We start from the raw sequence: 20,268 nt of genomic DNA, 5'->3' as shown, positions 1-20,268 counted from the left end.
GCAGTCTTGAGAATCCATCTGTGTAATAATCTTTGTAACTAGATGCTGCCTGGTATCAGATATTACATTGTATAATGTCTATGGGTCAAGACATGGCAACTGTCAGGGTCTGTGTTAGAAAAGCAGAGAACCTGGGAGCCAGGACCTGTGGATCCTACTAGATATGGATCAGAGAGGGAAATGGCCACTGCTCCAAAAGTTCCTCCCAGGGTACAAGAAACTCCACATACTTCACATCATTTCTTCTTGATAATAACCATGCGGGGTATTGTTTAAAAATCATCGTCCTTCTGAAATTTATGAAGGTCAAGAAGCTTGCTGTGAGATAAAAATGCTATAAGCTAGCTTGATGGTGAGCCAAGTCTCTATCATGCCCAAAGATTTGCCACAGAGGAGAGAGTTGGACCTGCCTCCCACCTCAAGTATCACTAGGAAAAGGCACAGGTTTGAGCCTAGAACTTTTAAAATGCTTTGTTTACAAAGCAGTGTGAGCTTATATTAGGCCAAGGCTGCTTTTGAGAAATTGACAGGAGGTATATGCTGTTAGATTAAAAACCAGAAGATTTAAAATTTGTCATTGCCTTGTCTTTTGCGAAATGCTGGATCCTGGCTAGAAACCATTTTTTGATAAGTAAGAATCTTTCTAACACGACTCTTCTTATCCAGTGAAAGGTGCATGTGGGGATTTTGTACAAAGGGTGGTCTGTATCTTGAGAGTAGTGACAAAAGCTTCTAATGAAATAGTAATTTATAAAACCTGGTCAGTTGATCCCTCCTTTTATGCACCCTGGACCTGATCTGATTTTCAACATTTTCTGTAATGTTTGTTTGTTCATAATATGGTGTATCTCATAAGTGTTATGTTATTGGGGTCTCCCTCTTGCAGTTGCATCATATGTTTTTCTGTTTTTCGGTATACGAAACCCAGGATTGATGAACCTATAGGGATAGCAAGTAGCATAAGGGTTTAGGGTGGTGGGGTGGGATACAGTGATAATGATGGACGTCAAGGAGTCCAGGAAGGAAAAACGTGTTTGGAAACTGATTGTGGTAGCAGTTGTACAATGCTGCTTGATATGAGTGAACTGTGGAATGACATGATATATGTATTAACTCCCAATTAAAGATAAGTAAATAGGAGCCGATAAACCCAGGGATAAGGGAAGAACAAGTGATCTTAAATCGATGCCAAGAAGGCATAGACTGCCTGGTGGAGCTTGATCAAGTGCAATGTAGCCGAGAGTAATTATTGAAAGCCTAATGAAGGCCGATCATGATAATGGATCAAGAGTTAAGTGAAATGAAATAGAGGTAAGAACTAGAGGGCAAAGGCCATTTATAGAGGTCTAAATACAGGCATGTACATATGTAAATATATTTATATATAATGATAGGGACATAGATCTATGTACATATATGTTAAGTATTAAGGTATCAGGTGGATATTGGGCCTTGAGTCAAGTACTCTCTAAATGCAAGAACATTTTGTTCTAATAACCTGGCATTCTGTCATGCTCACCTTCCTGACATGCAGAAGACAAAATGGGTACATAAGCAAATGCGGTGAAGAAAGCTGGTGGTGCCCGGCTACTAAAAGATAAAGTATTCAGGATCTTTAAAGCTGAAAGATAAACGAGCAGCCAACTACCTGGGAAGCAACAAAGTCCACATGGAAGAAGCACACTAACCTGATCATAAGGTGTTGACAAGATCAGGTATCAGGCATCAGAAGACCCAAAACAAACAATCATATTCATGTGAACAAGGGCGGAATGGAGACACAAAGTCCATCTGTAGACAATTGGGCATCCCCTCACAGTAGAGTCACAAGGAAGAATGAGCCAGCCAGGGTGCAGTATAGTACCAACGAAACACACAACATTCCTCACGTTCTTGAATACTTCCCCCCACCCCCCACTATCATAACCCCAGTGTGCCTTACAAATCTAGCTAGACAGGAGCATGGACACTGGTACAGATAAGAGCTTGTAAGACACAGAATCCAGGTCAGATAAACCCTCAGGAACAATAATGGAAGTAGTGTTACCATGAGGGTGGAGGAAGGTGGGGGGAGAAAGGGAGAACCAATCATTATGGTCAACATATACCCCTACCCAAGGGTGATGAACAACAGAAACATGGGTTAAGGGAGACAGCAGATGGTGTAAGATATGAAAATAAGAATAATAATTTATAATTTATCAAGGGTTCTTGAAGGGGGAGAGAGAGAGAGAGAGAGAGAGAGAGAGAGAGAGAGAGAGAGAGAGAGAGAGAGAGAGAGAGAGAGAGAGAGAGAGAGAGAGAGAGAGAGAGAGAGAGAAAGGAGCTCATACCAAGGGCTCAAGTAGAAAGAAGTGGTTTTAAAAGTATGAAGGCAGCATATGTACAAATGTGCTTGACACAATGGGTGTATGGATTGCTATTAGATCTGTAAGAGCCCCCAATAAAATGAATTTTTAAAATAAATAACTATATTTTTAAAAGAAACCATAACTTAATTTCCCTACAGTTCTGTTAAGTGATTGCTGTCTGCAAATTGGAAGCTGGGGAAGGAGACAGTACATTAGGTGCACAGAGGTATCCAGCAACTAGAGTATTTAGATAGACCTTGTAATCTTTCCAGTTCTCACGTAGGCGTTTCCTATTGCCTCTGAAACAAAGTACCACAACCACAGTGTTTTAAAGAATTGCATGAAGAGAAAATGCACCTTTGCACTTTATTTTAAGTTTAGTAGAAACAACTTGACAGTTTTTAAACAGGGGAAGGCACATTGAAATTTAGTTTAAAAAATTATTCCTTTCACTGAAATAGGGAAAACATTAACGTGACTCAGAGTTTATTAGGGACCTAATATTTATGTGAAATAAATAGAAATCCATGTGTATTACAAGTGCTATTTTGGAATATCTACAATACTATTGTTTGCATCCTTTTATTTGAAAAGTTTGTTTTGCTTCTTAAATTTAACACAATGAATGTTAAAGTCAAAGAAGCCTTGGTGGTGAAGTGGTTACGTGTTGGGCTGCGAACTGCAAGGCCAGCTGTTTAAAACCACCCGTGGCTTTTGCAGCAGAAAGATTGGGCTTTCTCCTCCAGTACACAGTGGCAGGCCTAGAAACCCCAGGGTCAGTTCTACCCTGTTCTATAGGATCTCTGTGAGTTGACATGGACTTGATGGCAGTGAGTTTGGTGTTTTGTTTGCTTAAGGTCAAATCTTCGAATGGGTACTGGGCCCTGGTGATTAGGAATACTCACCAAAGAGCCTTCTAGGGGTGAGATGTCATTTTCCATGGTATGGTTCTCAGGGCCACAGAGGGAAGAGTTCCATTCTGTCACTCAAGGAACTAAGAAATGTTGGCTCTTGTTAATGTGTGCCTCATCTGCAATTTTACTAATTCCATTAAGTATCAGCATATAAGGAAAATTAGGCCAAGTCTCCCACTTTCTGGAATGTAGCGTATATCTTCTTAATATGTCCTCAACAGCCTTAAACTTGGTAGCGAGAACAGCATGAAGTGGGAGAACAAGAGCAGCGTGTCGCAATTCCTCCTCCTGGGGCTCCCCATCCGGCCAGAGCAGCAGACCATGTTCTTCGCCCTCTTCCTGGGCATGTACCTCACCACCGTGCTGGGGAACCTGCTCATCATCCTGCTCATCAGGCTGGACTCTCGCCTGCACACCCCCATGTATTTCTTCCTCAGCCACTTGGCCCTCACCGACATCTCCCTTTCATCTCTCACTGTTCCCAAGATGTTAATAAACATGCAGACGCAGAATCCATCCATCCCCTATTCCGGGTGCATTGCACAGACGTATTTTTTCATATTTTTTACAGCTCTGGATAATTTCCTTCTCACTTCAATGGCATATGATCGGTATGTGGCCATTTGTCACCCCCTGCACTACACCACTCGCATGAGGGGGGGACTGTGCAGCCTACTAGTAGCTGTGTCCTGGATCCTCTCCTGTACCAACAGCTTGTCTCACACCCTCCTCCTGGCCCGCTTGTCCTTCTGTGCTGACAACACCATCCCCCACTTCTTCTGTGACCTTGCGGCCCTGCTCAAGCTGTCCTGCTCAGACACCTCACTCAATGAGATAGTCATTTTCACAGTGGGAGTGGCAGTCATGACTCTCCCATTGATGTGCATCCTCATCTCTTATGGCCGAATAGGGGCCACCATCTTGAAGGTTCCGTCTACCAAGGGGATCTGCAAAGCCCTGTCCACCTGTGGCTCCCATCTTTCTGTTGTGTCTCTGTACTATGGGACAATTATTGGGCTGTATTTTTTCCCTTCATCTAGCACCTCCAAGGACAAGGACATAATTGCTTCTGTGATGTACATGGTGGTCACCCCCTTGCTGAACCCTTTCATTTACAGCTTAAGGAACCGGGACATGAAGGGGGCCTTGGGAAAACTCCTCAACAAGATGACAATTCCTCCTTAATGATGTTTGCTCTTATTATTTATAACAGATATATGAATTTTCATATCCTCAGATACTGGACCTCTAATCCCGCTCAAAATGGACAAAGTTCACAATTAATTTTTAAAGATTTGTATTCTGTTATAGTCATTCTCTGCATTCCTAAAGGCACTTTAGTGTAAGCTGTGAATTCTACATGGAAATTATTGATTATTGCTCTTGCCTGTTAGGTTCAGAAATTATGTACCTAATAGAATGTGAAGGGAGACATTGGATGGGGCATGATATGACAAGATAATAATTTATAAATTATCAAGGGCTCATGAGGGAGGGGGTAGAGGGGAGGGAGGGGAAAAAAAAGAAAAAAAGAGGACCTGATACAAAGGGCTTAAGTGGAGAGCAAATGCTTTGAACATGATGAGAGCAAAGAATGTACAGATGTGCTTTACACAATTGATGTATGTATGGATTGTGATAAGAGTTGTATGAGTCCCTAATAAAACGTTTTTTAAAAATAGAATGTATGCCTCTCATGTGATTTACTGGGAATTTGTTGGATCTTATGAATCTTTGGAAGGTGTTGGTTGGTGGTCCCTTGATGTAGGAAGACTACAGAACTGGGGGTTTGGGAGGTCTCTTTCCATTTTTCCACCCCTCATTCAATGCTCTTCTCACATTTTTGATTGGAGATGATAATGGGTCAGGAGAAGAAACTTTACAGTGTCCGTTTAACTCCAGGAAACCGCCTATTATTATGCATGTAGATGTTTCACTCAAGGACACAAACCTTCTTCTTGATTTTAAGAACTCTGACCATCCTGGTAGATTATAATGACCTCCATCAGCATTTTGTTCTCTGATCGAATGTCTATGAAGATTTATCATTGCATATTTAAATTTAAATCAGGACACAGGCTCAATCTAGGTGAAGAATAAGGAAGACAAAGAATGTACCCATTGTCTGCAACTTCCTGTGGCACCCACTGAATTCCGTCCCTTTGTCACTTAGTCCCTTCATTCTAACTCCCTAAAAATAATTTCTTCTCAGCTTAGTGATTTATACCACGAGGCCGAGAAATAGGTATTTGTTAGCATAGAGTGAAGGACCAACTAGGTTTCTTTCTTTATGCTGCTCTTTAGGTAAGCATAAATGGGGTCGCAGTGGCTTCTGAGAGTCAGCACCATGTAACCACAGCAGAAGAGTATGAGAAAAAGACAGGCCCTACATCTTCTTCTTTTGCATAGGAGGAAATAATTATTAAACACTGGATGTATTACTTATTTGAAATAAATGTAATAATGAACTTGCCTTAACCCTAAAGCTGACCAAGAACAATGAATACTAGCTTTCTCCGTCTTCTGTATCAGAGGTGAATTTTCCACAGGAACTTGCACACATTCCTGAAAGATGGTGACTGTGGGAAGCAGGGAGCACCCTAGAACTGCATGGCATGTAGGTTCTATTCCCAATTCCAACGTAGTCAGCTGCCCTAGTGTGTTAGTCCAGGTGGACTAGAGAAACAAATCCAGAGACATTCATATGTGTGTAAGAGAGAGCTTTACATCAAAGAGCAATTGTACAGTAAGAAAACATCCCAGCCAAGTCCAGATCAAGTCCATAAGTTTCATATTACCCCATATGTTGACACCAGTCCATAAATTCCTCTTTAGGCTCCTGCAGCCATGCAATGATGCTTAATGCAGGAAGATCACCAGCCAGTGGATGGAAAGTCTTGTGGATCCAATAGTGGTGGAAGCATCTCAGCGCTGATGTGGGTCTCCACGTGGTTTCTCCAGCTTCAGGGCTCTGGTTCTCTCAGCGTAGCTCCATGTGACTTGGCACAGGAAGAGTGTGTGTGTGTGTGTGTGTGTGTGTGTGTGTGTGCATTTCACAGGAAGAGTGTGTGCGTCCTGCCTCCAGTGAGCTATTTATCTCTGCAGTGCCTCCAAATGAGGTCAAGTAGAGTCTGATTGACAGGCAGGACTCTGCTCTTTCGCACACTGACAAGAGATTATGCAACTGCCACACCTACCATATAGAATCATATGTTCCTCCTTGAGATATGACTAAAGCACATTGAATGAGTGAGTTGGTGGGTGGATGGAGCAAGGAAAATCAGAAGAGAACCTTACTTCCTGCTTATTTAATATTCACTCAGTAGACCTTGACCTGGAGCTGATGAAGTTGTCTTTTAGCATCCCATGCTCCTTTGACAAATGGCATTTATTCCTGCATTATTAAGCTGCATGCACAGAATAACTTTGTCTGCAAGCCAACTCCCAACCAGTTCCAGAGCCAAAACTTGAAAAAGGCTGGAACCCCACTGTGTTGGTCTGGAGAAAGCTTGCCTTAATAAGCCAGGACAAAGCAATGAGTGACTGTATACCATGCGCCTTGCTGTGGCGACTCCATCTGTAGGACTGAGCACCTGGCTCACATTCCCTGCCTACACTACAGTTACCTGAAACCCTGAACATCGCCTAGCCCCAACAGCTTCATCTTCCAAAGGACTCAAGATTGATAATCATACTTTTAGCCATGGGCTGGGGACTCCTACTTTGAATGCATTTTTCTCATGAAATAATAAGTCTGTAAGGAAAAGCATTATAACCTACTATCCTGTTAGTCCACCTCTGTAATCCAGATTGTTTTTTCTTGCATATAAATAATCTAATATGAAGCCCTGGTGGTTAAGTGTTGGACTGTGATACGCATGGTCAGCAGTTCAAAACCACCAGTAGCTCTGCAGGAGAAAGCCAGGCCTTTCTACTCCTGTAAATAGTCAGTCTCAGAAACCACAGGGGATTGCTATGGGTCAACAGTGATTCCATAGCAGTGAGTTTGGTATGCATAGTCCAAAGCAAACCAGCATTTACTATATTGCTTAGGATATGTACATAGAACCTTTATAACACCCTTATTGAAAATATGCATTATTTTAAGACTTTTTTCTGAACTGGGGTTAAAAACAAAGCTTCATTCCCTTCCCCACTGAATCATCTCATTGGGTTTGGAACATAAATTGCTACAAATAAAAACAAACACTAATATGCAATGTGATTACAAGTTTACAAACATTTCTGGAAGCTTATACTTATTGACACTTCAACTGACCAGTTTATATCCTTCTCAAAAGTTCACGTTATTTTTTCCAAATGTAACAATAGAGTACCCCTTCTGAGAGCAGAGAAACTGTAACATCCCAAAATTAGGAGCTGCAGCCTTACATAATAGCTGGACCGATAATAAAAATATAGACATGCAATTTGATCACTGACTTACATACATTTTAAAATGCCCAACAAAATTTATCTTATTTATCACAGATTAAAAATGGATGAGGGAAGAGTCTATTAAATACACATATCCTCTGGGAAATTGTTTTTTATCAAATGCTAAATCAGCAACAGACATTGCAGCATTACCTCTTCCCATGGTCCTTGGTGAATCTGGGCCTGGGGAGCATGAAACCAGCGTAATTGCTTCATGTTTGTCTCTGAGGAGCAGCCAACAGATGCAGACTCCAGAGTCCCAGAGCTTAGAAATACTCTTGTCACAATTCTCACACAGAACCTGGAACATTCGCCACTGAAATGTGGTCTGTTACTTCCATCCCACCAACTGCAACCTTTGCAAGAGCATCTCACTCCTTTTGGTTGTCACAGGCTGAGAGGTGGCCTGGATGCCTGAGGAGTGCACTCTGAAATCAAAGGGGAGAACTGCAGTAATGGGCGGGCAGTAATGTGGTGAGGAATGCTGTTTGGGACAATTCATATGGTGAGTTCTGCAAGACAGAGGCAGGGGTTCCTGTGTAGCCCCATGAAGATCTCAGTCAGTATCTCTGTCTCCTGGGTCTCAGACCACCCTCCAAGGAGCACCAGAGAATTCTTCCTTACACAGTGGGCCATCTGTATCTGTACTCACAGAAGAAAGGTTAATTTCACAGGTAGCTGTGTTGCAAGATATTTTTCAGAATGAGCTTTGGCCTCACAGTCCCGTATTTGTGATCTGGTTCAAGTAATTTTTAAATTCCTGCAGTCTTGAGAATCCATCTGTGTAATGATGTAAGAATCTTTGTGACTACATACTGCCTAGTATCGGATACTGCATTGGATAGTCCCTGTGTCAGACCCTGTGTTAGAAAAGCAGAGAATCTGGGAGCCAGGACCTGTGGGTCTTACTAGATATGGATCAGAAAGGGAAATAGCCACTTTCCCAACAAATTCCTCCCAGAGTGCTTTCATCTCTGCCTGCTTGCTCAACCTTCTTGGCAGATTAAGGACTTGACAAGAGATGGGCAGATCTTGGAGGCACAGTCTATTGACTTAGAACTTCAAAGACAAATAAATAGTGTGGGGTTGACTCGATTAGAGAGGACCCAAATACCACCTTTCTAGAGTTTTTTTTGACATGTTTCTCTTCAATCTTTCCACAGAATGATGGCAGACAAAAGTAACCATTCTAGTGTCTCTGAATTTCTCCTCTTGGGTTTCTCTGAGAGACCAGACCAGCAGCCTCTTCTACTTGGCATCTTCCTGAGCATGCACTTGGTCACTGTTATGGGCAACGTGCTCATCATCCTGGCTATAAGCTTTGAGCCACACCTCCACACCCCCATGTACTTCTTCCTGTCCAACCTCTCCTTTGCTGACGCCTGCTTCTCCTCCACCATCGTCCCCAAGATGCTGGTGAACATCCAGACACATCGTCAGACCATACGCTATGAGGGGTGCTTGGCTCAGATGCATTTCTTCATGACATTTGGTGCTCTGGATGACTTGCTCTTGGGTGCGATGGCCTATGACCGCTACGTGGCCATCTGCAGGCCTCTTCACTACACCACACTCATGAGCCCTCTCTTGTGTGTACTCCTTCTTGCGTTATGCTGGGTTCTCACCACCCTGGCTGCCCTCTTGCACACACTACTTATGGCCAGGCTGTCCTTCTGTTCAGGCAACACTATTCATCACTTTTTTTGTGATGTGGTCCCCCTGCTACAGCTCTCCTGCTCAGACACAAGCACCAACCAGATAGCCTTGTTCATCGTGTGCTCCATGATACTTACTGGTCCCCTCTCACTGATCATTATGTCATATGCACATATCCTCTCCACCATCCTCCGGGTCCCATCTGCTTCTGGCAGGCAAAAGGCCTTCTCTACCTGTGGATCTCACCTCACGGTTGTTTTCCTCTTCTATGGTGCAGCTATTGGTGTGTACCTGTGTCCCCCTTCTTCACACTCGGGGGGAAAAGATAGAATTGCAGCTGTGTTTTACACAGTGGTGACCCCCATGCTGAACCCCTTCATCTACAGCCTTAGGAACAAGGAGATGAAGACAGCATTGGGAAGGCTTATTGGCCTGAGCACACTTTCCTCTCAGGGACTTTAACCTCGTGTCCATGTTATATCTTAGGCGGGCTCACGGGATCAGGAAATAATACTCCTCCCTCCAACCCCATGTACTTAGCTATTAGGGAAGACTTATCACAAACTCAGTGTCTTCAGAGTCAAATCAGACTGTGCACAATGTCAATCTACCATTACAAAAATAGCATGGAGGATTCTACTACATATAAAATTTGCAAATAATCTCTTATGTCTGGGAGAAGATCTCTGCCTTTCTATGATGTGATGGTTAAATTGTAGGTCAACTTGTCTGGGCCATGGTTTTCAATGTGTTGTAAGGTATGATCCAATTACTCCCCTGTCCAGATGAGCCCAGACATAATATAATCATTTCTATGATGAGCAATCAGTGCATTGAAAAGGCATTTCCTTGGTGGTGTTTTCTGCTTCCCAAGTTAATGGATATTCTGGCAAAGCTCTCTGGCATGCTGCTGGATATGGGTCCTGCCTCTGTCTCATCATCGTCTGACTTCTGCTTCTTTGAACTTGAGTCTATAGCCTGTGCCTTGCTTACCAAGCCTGGAAGTCATTGGCCTCTTCAGTCTGTAGGTCAGCAGCCTGCCAACTGGCCTACCGGTCTTGGTTAGTCAAGCTCTGCAGCTGCATGAACCAGGAGAATCTTTCAGCCTGACAGGTGACCTACGGACTTGCAACATGTCAGCTTCTACAACTGTGCCAGCCATTTCCTTGAGATAAATCTCTCACTCTCGTTCTAATTTTCTATCTATCTATGTATTCACTGGTTTTGCTTCACTAAAGAACCCAGCCTAAGACATATGGCAAGACCTATAAAAAACTAATTTGGTTGTAGATGATGTAGGGGAAATAGGAATAACCTTGGAGGATACTGTTCAATTTGTATTTCTTTATTGTTATGTTTCCAGGCATCGTGTTGGCAATGGGAGATATTGAGATAGAGAAAGCTCTGCCTTAGGTAGCTCACTTTATCACAGTATGATGTTGTTATAATAAAATAGGTCTAGTCTTCATGGGATTGCTTCAAAAGTTTTATTTTATTGATATGTTTTGCTATTTACAACTCCTTGGCCCCCAATCTTGACACTCTTGATTTAAGATCTATGGCTTCATCCCTTAGAGCTGGAAAGCACTGAGTAGTGAAGATTTACTACATTATCCCACTTCTCAATGCCAATGCTTGTACTAAGATACATCCATATTCAACAAATATGCAGATGCCCATCATGAGGCTAATTTCTGAGTTCTGCACTATTGATCAAAGCTAAAACTAGTAAGAATTCATTTTTAGTGAAAGAAGACACGCGGTCTGGTCCTCATGTGGAGAGAGGTACCCAGAGTGGATAGTGACGGTTGTCTTCATAAAGACTGGAGCACAGAGAGAAGAGAAATAATTCTACTTAGAGATAGTAAGTTAGTTTTCCCAGGACATTTTATAGGACATCAATCCACTAGCCTTTAAAATGATGAAGAAAAGGAATCGCAAAGATTCTATCAGGACAGGCTGCATGCAGTGCAGACTACACCGATCTATGGACCAGCCTGGCCTAACCTTGAGTATGATTTCTTCGTGGTTCTCCCACTGAAAGGGGCTTGTTGTAGGATCTTATGTGCACTGTCTGCTTAGTTCTGCATTTTTGTCTAGCCCTTTCTTCTTCTAGGTGTACATGTTTTACAATTATGACAGCAGATAATTGTCGTCTGTACCTTTAAAACATGCTGCTAACTCAAGTTCCAATCCACACACCCCTGAAGATGGAATTCTAATATCTTTGCTTTAAAAAACATTTTCCAAGAATTTCTAGAGTGAAGCCAATGCTGAGAAATACTGCTAAGAGGTTTCCCTATGTGCTACAAATGGAGAGATGAAGCAGTGCGTATATGAGAGTCGCTGGTTTGCTTTTTAACCCAGGGCATCAACATCATTTTGGCATACAGCAGGTGGACAGCACAAGGACCTTTCTGAACACTGACCTCCCATTAACTCTCTTAGAAACACAATCTATGGCTCCTGAGACGATTCCCACCCGGCAACCCAAGGGGATGCGATAGAACTTCCTGAGGGGGCCTTCCAAGACTGTAATCTTGATGGGAAGCAGACTGCCACCTCTTTAGGGGTGTGGAGGGCTTGATGGGCTCAAACTGTTGACCTTTTGGTTAGAAGCCATGTGCTCTCACCCCTGTGCCACTCATTGCTATCATGTGGATCCCAGCATATAGGGCTCCTTGGTTCTCTTATAGTCAGCTTTAAAATTCTTATTGATGCTCTAATCTCTTATCACTCTTCAAGTTCTTCCCCAGGCTTCCTGTTTCTCTACTCTTGATTAATGTCTACTTCAGGTTTGTCTGATTTTCCTCATTTTAATATCAAATTTATCAGTGTGGAACATTATTTTCACAGAAGCTGCGTTTATTTCTTTTGTATTTCCATTTTATTGGCATCCCTTGTAGACATGCTGGACATGTAACCTGACTACTATATTTGTGAAATAACAAATAATGCAAATGTTTTCTTCTGTTTTATTGTTATTTTCATTTTGCTATAAGTTTGCTGGTCACTTGAGTTCATGGACTTGATGCATTTGATTTCTGTGGACCAATCTGACTATCTTTCTTTCCTTCATTCAAAAATCAATCTCTACCAGCATTTGAACTGTGTCTGCACCAACTGCGTTGTGATCACTTGAAAACCGCACAACCTCTTTGAGCCAGAGTTGCCCATCTGGGCTGGTGTGATAATTAAAGGGGACAAGGCCATTGAAGCACTGAAGGGAAGGCCTGCCCCATTGCTAGCCGTCTGTCAATGTTCTTGTAGTAGTGGTAAGTGGTACAGTACTGGAAGCAGTAAAATATATATTTAATCATTATATTTGGGTTTGTATTGAACCTTAAAAGAGGATAAAACAACAGTGGCTCGATCCCAAACTTTGTTTGGCTGCCTGAGTTTGTGTTGACAATTGGCTTCAATTGAGACTGACTTGATTAGTTTGAAAAAAATATTAGTCAGTAGTTGTACTGATGTTAAAGATATGAATGTATGATGCAGTAAATTAATTCATATGTTCCTTCTGGTCATAGTGTTTGTAACTTTCAACCAAATAACTGGGTAAGTCTATGCAAATGATGTGCTCCAACCCCCTAGGGAATTGGATAGCTTGATAGTAATGCAAATAAGGTGCGTTGAGCTTTTGGGGTTTGGGTCCATGAAAACAAGGCATATTGAACACGAATGCAGAGATTGGTCATATTTGCCAGCCAGTAGGCTTAAAATAAGATATCTCAGATAGAGACAATGGTAGGGGGATAGCAATATCACTAAAGAAGAGTCAGGAGCTGAATGTGTCCTTTGGACCTAGGATCTTTGCACCGAGACTATCCTAGATCCGGAAGATTCAGAGAGAGTTTCCCACCAAAGACAAGAGATGGTGAGAAGCATCAGCAGAGAAATGGCAGAAACAGAGCCAGAAGTCTGAGATCCCTTAGGTAGGATACTTGCTACTGGAATGGGTACCTATGGGAATTTGGTGGAACTAGGCTTGCCGACACAGGAATCTAGAGCTGAGCAACATTGGATAAGGCTTACTGGTAGAGTAATACGTATTGACAATGATAAAAGAGCATTGTAACACTTGCCTGAGCAGGGTAGAGGTCTGGTAGAGGGGCTGAGGGTCAAAGTCAGACTTTCTTGTGGACTTGGCTGAGAAGAGCCTGTCCTGCTTGAATAATTGTACCCTGAGCCTTTCTGAACCTGAATTGTAACTTGTTACTTCCCTAATAAACTATGTAACATTTCATATGGTCTGTGAGTGCTCTGGAGTCATTGAAACGAATTTTTGAACACAGAGGAGTGTGCTTTGGGAGGGATGGTATGTGTCAGAGTTGTTCAAAAGATTGCTAGGTGGTAGAGGCATGTCTGATCCACCTCAAAGGAATCAGCCTGGGGCTGTTGATGTAGAAAATGATTCTCTTTCCCCTTCCTGACATTTGAAGAGCAGGTCAGGTGCTTCTCCTGCCAGGACACTTAAGAAATCATTTTATTGAGGGATCATACAACTCTTATTACCATCCATACATCCATTCAGTGTGTAAATCGCATTTGTACATTTGTTGCCCTCATCATTCTCAAAACATTTGCTTTCTGCTCGTGCCCTCGATATCAGCCCCTCATTTTCCCTTCCCTCCATTACAAACCCTTGATAATTTATAATTTATTATTATTTTGTCATATCTTACACTGTCTGATATCTCCCTTTACCTACTTTTCTGTTGTCCTTCCCCCGGGAAGGAGGTTATATGTAGATCCTTGTAATCGGTTCCTACATTCCATGCCACCCTCCCTCCACCTTCCTGGAATCGCCACTCTCACCACTGGTCCTGAAGGGATCATCTGTTCCTGGATTCCCTGTGTTTCCAGTTCCCATCTGTACCAGTGTACATCCTCTGGTCTAGCCAGATTTGTAAAGAAGAATTGGGATCATGATGGTGGGTGAGTGGGTGGGGAGAAACATTTAAGAACAAGAGGAAAATTGTATGTTTCATTGTTGCTATACTGCACCCTAACTGGCTCATCTCCTCCCTTCTCAAAGCAGATGTCTAATTGCCTACAGCTGGGCTTTGGGTCCCCATTTGCACACCTGCTCATTCACAGTGATACGATTTTTTGTTCTTTGATGCCTGATACCTGATCCCATTGACACCTCATGATTAAACAGGCTGGTGTGCTTCCTCCATGTGGACTTTGTTGCTTCTGAGCTAGTTGGCAACTTGTTTACCTTCAAGTCTTTAAGACCCTAGATGCTATATCTTTTGATAGCTGGACTCCATCAGCTTTCTTGACCACATTTGCTTATGCACCCATTTGTCTTCAACGATCATGCCGGGAAGGAGAGCATCATGGAATGCCAGTTTAATAGAACAAAGTGTTCTTGAATTGAGGAAGTACTTGAGAAGAGACCCAATGTCCATCTGCTACCTTAATACTAAACTTATAAATATATGCACATAGATCTACTTCCTCATCATCATATAAAATATATTTACATATATACATGCCTGTATTTAGAGCTCTATAAACGTCCTTGGCTCCTACTTCTTTCCCGTATTTCCTTTTACTTTCCTCTTATCCCACTATCATGCTCAGCCTCTCCTTTGGGTTTCAGTAATTCCTCTTGGTTACGTTTCCCTTGATCAATCCCTACCAGGCCTCCTACACTCACCTTGACATGATTTTGGATCACTTGTTTTTCCCTTATTCGTGGATTGATTAACACCACTTCCTTTCCCCCACCTCCTCCTCTCCGATGTTCTCCCAGAACCATCGGTCCCATTGTTTTCTTCTCCAGATTGTTTATCCAACCTATCTTATCTTGATAGACCTGCAGAGATAATACTATGCACAAACAAAAACAAGACAGAGCAAAACAAAGCAACAATAAAACAAAACAAAACAAAAAACCCCACAACAGCAAAAAAGAAAAACCCAATGCCAAAACAGAGAAAGGCCTGTAAATAGTTCAAGGACTGTTTGTTGGCCTTTAGGAGTGTTTTCTGGTTGAGTCTGATGGGCTGCTATGCCCTGGCTGCAAAGTCTATTTTACTCCCTTGGGTCTTCCTTGCTTTGCTCCCCTTGCTGTTCTGTTGCACGCCCTTAGTGTTTTGCCTCAGTGTGGTGGGATCAGATCGGGAGTAATTCCCACACTGTGTCTCCAGTGTTGTTCCCTGTAGGGCTATGGGTCAGTGAGGGCAAGCCATATGGTCCTCTATGTGCACTGGCTGCTCTGAGTGGGGATATCATCCTGAAGGCTTAGTGGGCCAGGATGTGCTCCACTCTCTTTCTCCCCCTTCGTTGCTCCCATATTCTCTGATCAGGCATGTCCCTCTCCCTGAGCTGTAGCTTCAGTGCTGTCCTCTGAAGTAAATTCTTCTGGGGTTGAGGGGTGCTGTCCATGTAGTTGGGATTGGGTCCAGCCCCCTCACACCTCTCTACTGGTTCCCTGCTTCAGGCTGGTATCTTGCATTCACATCTTAGAATGCCAGGACAACACTTTTAAATGTTGTCTAGGACAGAGTTTGAGGTTCAAATTATGGCAAGGTTGAGCTACTGTTGGTCTTGTTAGGTGCTGTTGAGTTGGTTCCAACTCACAGTGACCCAAGACACAACAGATTGAAACACTGCCTGGTTCTGCACCATCCTCACAATCATGTAGCCATGGTTGCAGCCACTGTGTCAATTCATCTTGCCGAGGTCTTCCTCTTTTTCACTGCCCTTCTACTTTACCAACCAGTCCCTGGCAAAGAACCCTCTTCTTAATCTCTTTACTCCTAAAGTCTTGTGAAAAAATGAATATGTCAGGCTCTGAATATTCAAAGACTGACAATTAAACTCACTCATCAGATATCTGTTCTCTCTACGAGGACCATGACTAGCAACTATTTCCTTGATTATAGTGGGAGGGTATGACCTGCCTGATTCATAGTTGGTGCCTTTTCCTAAGGATAATTTGACCTGAAAGAAAAGGAATAAAAATAACAATGTTCTTTTTAAAAATCATTTTATCAGGGGCTCATGCAACTCTTTTCACAATCCATGCATAAATCAATTGAAGACAACAATAGTCTTGATTTTAAGGATTAAACAAGGAACCAGCAGAGTATGGCAGATGATGTGTGGACCTTAATTTCAAGTGAATGTGTTCAAGTGTTAACATTTTTAGTTTCACGGCCTGGACAAGTAGCTTTATCTTGTTTATCATCAAATTCCTCATCTAGAAAGCAGAGGTAAAAATGTCTGCATTGTGATGGTTAAATGCTATATTTAATGGGAATCAAACTCAAGCTTACTTAAAACTTAAAGAAGATTCTGTTATGTTTACCTTCCCGGCATGATTGCTGAAGATAAAATTGGTGCATAAGCAAATGTGGCAAAGAAAACTGATAGTGCCTGGCTATCAAAATATATAGTGTCTGGGGTCTTAAAGACTTGAAGATAAACAAGCAGCCATCTAGCTGAGAAGCAACCAAACCCACATGGAAGAAGCACCCCAGCCTGTAGGATCATGAGTGTCGATGTGATCAGGTATCAGGCATCTAAGACCCAGAATAAAAATCATATCAATGTGAATGAGGGGGAATGCAGAGTGAAGACACAAAGCCCATCTGTAGACAATTTGACATCCCCTTACAGAAGTGTCGCCAGATGAGCCAGTAAGGATGCAGTACAGCACTGATGAAACATACAACTTTCCTCTAATTCTTTAATGCTTCCTCTCCCCTACTATCATGACCCCAATTCTACCTTACAAATCTGAGTAGACCGGAGCATGTATACTGGTACAGATATGAGCTGGAAACACAGGGAATCCAGGACAGATAAACCCAATAATGAGAGTAGAGATACCAGGAGAGGAAGGGGAAGGTGGGGGAGAGATGGGTAACTGATCACAATAATCTACATATAACCCTCTCTCCCAGAGGGATGGGCAACAGAAAAGTGAGTGAAGGGAGACATGTCAGTGTAAGACATGAAAAAAAGTTATCATGGGTTCATGGGGGAGGGGAAAAATGAGCTGATACCAAGCATTCAAATAGAAAGAAAATGTTTCGAAAATGACAATGGCAACATATGTACAAATGTGCTTGGTACAATGGATTGCAATAAGAGCTGTATGAACCCCCAATAAAATGATTTTTAAAATCCAAGAAACAAAAGAGAAGAGTTGTGAGAGTTGTGAGACTGTCACCACAATCAATTCCAGGTGGGGATGGACGTAAATGAAAAAGAAAGAGTAGGATTTAGGACTTAACTGAAGAGACCAGTAGCGTCTCATGGATACATATGAAATTTCAACATCATTTGAGATCTCTCCTTCTTAAATCAAAGAGATAAAGATAAAGAAGGCCAGCAGCACTTCTAGGTCCTCATGGTTACCAATCCCAGGAAAAGAGAAATTTGCTCTTCAGATGTTTCCATTTGAAAGGGGACCCAATCCTATTGGCTTAGAGAGACATATGTTCATCTCTAAACCAAAACCTATGATTGGACGGTCAACTAATCTCATTCATCTAGTCTGTGTCAAACACCCACCCCTGATGCTGGGAAGTGAGGTTAGCCCTGCCTGATTACACATGGAATACAAATGGAGGGGGTGCATGGTGCCTCCAAAGTATTTTGGACAGAACAATGTGACTACTGTCATTGGATAACCTGTGTGAACATGCCTTCACACATACTGATGCTGAAAACATGACAACTCTTGCTGATCCCCTGCCCCACCCCCTTTGTCCTGAGAATGGGTGATTGCATTTCTTTATATTCATACAGAAAATATCCCCAAGGACTAAGAACTGATGTTATTTTATTATATTCTTTTACTTTTTAAAGTATTGAAAGTTTACAGAGAAAAAAATTCCCCCACTTAACAATGAATATCCATCTGGTCTTGAGACACTGATTGTAATTCCCTTAATGTAACAGCACTCTTCCCACTTCCTCCCATGGTACTTCTCTGCTGCCCCTTCCTGTCTTCTGAGACCCACCAAGAGTTTCTGTCCAGTCTTACTTCCTCCCTTCTTGGAGACCATCCTGACACTAACAGTGAGATCTTCCCTTAAGGAGCGAGTCACCTACATCTGCTCCAGCAGAGGAAGAGGTTCATTCCTGAGGTCGCTATGATGCAGTGTTTGGCTTTGATCCACACCTCCATGTACTACATCTTGTCCAACTTCTCTTTTGCTGATGCCTGCTTTCCCTTCACTGCAGTCCCCAAGATGCTGATGAACAGCCAGAGGCATAGCCGTACCCCACCCCGTGGGCAGTACTTAGCTCAGGCGCATTTCTTCATGACGTTTGGGTCTCTGGAAGACTTCCTCGTGGGGAACCCTACATGGTCATCTGCAGATTCACTACTCCAGACTCAAGAGTCCTCTTGTTTGAGTTCTTCTTGAAGCATGCTAGTTTTTTACTAACCTTATTGCTATCTTACACACCTTGTTCTTGGCAAGGCTCTCTTTTGGCGCACACAATGCTATCCATGACTTCTTCCGTGAGGGACTCCCTCAGATGCAATGTTTCTGTTCAGCTATCAGCACCTAGCAGGTGGCCCTGCTCACCGTGTGCTCCGGGATGCTCACTGATCACTCTGTCAACTGGATGCATCCTTGTCACTATCCTCAGGATCCGCCCTCCCCCTCCCCCAGCAGGCAAAAGGCCGTCTCCACCTGTGGATCTCATCGGACTGTTGTCGTTGGGTTCCACGATACAGCAGTTGGTGTCTGTTTTGACTCCTTTATTCACATTTGGGTCCCAGGGGCGACTCTTCATTCATAGCCTCAGAAACAAGGACATGAAGACAGGACTGAAAAGTGTTTGGGAAATTCAGATCCTCTCTTCTGAAGGACTCTGACTCCACATTTATGTTTGAAAGAGACACATTGGAGGATTCATGTTTATAAAGCACTTTTTAAAAAGCACTTTTTTGCTTAACTTTCAGAGAAAATTCACCAACAAGGTAGTTGCTTAATCTCCAGAGTTAGACAATGTATATGGTGAGTACATATATTTCATAAAGGGTTTATTGTCTTATAAATGTTATTAATATTTTTCTGGTATCACTAGTGTAATCTCTACCTAACTGGGAAAGATCCATCAAAACGTCATTGATTTGCATTTACTCAGATGAAGTTTGTATACCCTCTAGAAAAAATTCAACCATCGTTTTGTTTTGCTTTTCAAAATCATTTTCTTGGAGCTGATATAGATACTATATATCATTCTATAGTTCAATCACATCAAGCAGTATTGTGCATCAATCAGTATTGTACAATCAATTTCAAAATATTCTCATCCTTCTTCAACCCCTTGATTTCAACTCGCCTTAACCCACTGTTGCACTCCCTCACCCCAGGAACCATTTCCTATTTGTTAGCTCTACAGATAAATCAATCCTGGGTTTCATATACCAACAAACATAAAAAAATATATAACAAAATTCAAGAGGGTTGCCCCCAATGACAAAATACATCTGAGATAAACCCCAATATGAAAAAAACAAAAACAAAATGTTGAAACCCATACCAGGCCCAACATGCATCACAGAGGAGGGTCAACTGACAAGACTTTAATTGTTCAAGTCAGGTTCATCATTTCGATCTCCTATGGTCATCTCTCCGATGCACTCTGGCAGGCAGCTTTCTCCCAGCCCTCTATTATGGGTAACGTGATATTACTGGAGTCTTATTTGCTGTGTAGGTCCCACAAATATACCTTGGGGTTCCATTGTCATCCATAACCTTCTGCAAACCAGAATCTTACAATATAGGCTGATATTATTCCCTCTTTCAGCTTAAGATGAAAAGATTTGAACCATAATCTCTCAGTCCTTTGCATTCATCAGGAACAAGAAGATACTGATCCTCAGCCATTATGGAACTCACCTTGCTATATAATATATAGTTGCA

At 42.3% G+C, this 20,268-nt stretch overlaps 2 protein-coding genes across 2 annotated transcripts; both read left to right on the top strand.

The window, feature by feature from the left end:
* The first annotated feature begins 3,511 nt into the window (after positions 1-3,511).
* On the top strand, positions 3,512-4,450 carry LOC142458527 (olfactory receptor 1J4-like). Its single transcript, XM_075559530.1, has one exon. The coding sequence runs from the start codon at positions 3,512-3,514 to the stop codon at positions 4,448-4,450; it is 939 nt and encodes a 312-aa protein (XP_075415645.1).
* Positions 4,451-8,869: 4,419 nt separating this feature from the next.
* Positions 8,870-9,820, top strand: LOC142458526 (olfactory receptor 1N2-like). The gene has a single exon (XM_075559529.1). It carries the CDS (start codon positions 8,870-8,872, stop codon positions 9,818-9,820), a length of 951 nt encoding a protein of 316 aa, XP_075415644.1.
* Positions 9,821-20,268: the final 10,448 nt, after the last annotated feature.

The sequence above is a fragment of the Tenrec ecaudatus genome, chromosome 10 (assembly GCF_050624435.1).
Source record: "Tenrec ecaudatus isolate mTenEca1 chromosome 10, mTenEca1.hap1, whole genome shotgun sequence".
NCBI classification, from domain to species: domain Eukaryota; kingdom Metazoa; phylum Chordata; class Mammalia; order Afrosoricida; family Tenrecidae; genus Tenrec; species Tenrec ecaudatus.
This window is presented reverse-complemented; position numbering and strand designations above follow the sequence as displayed.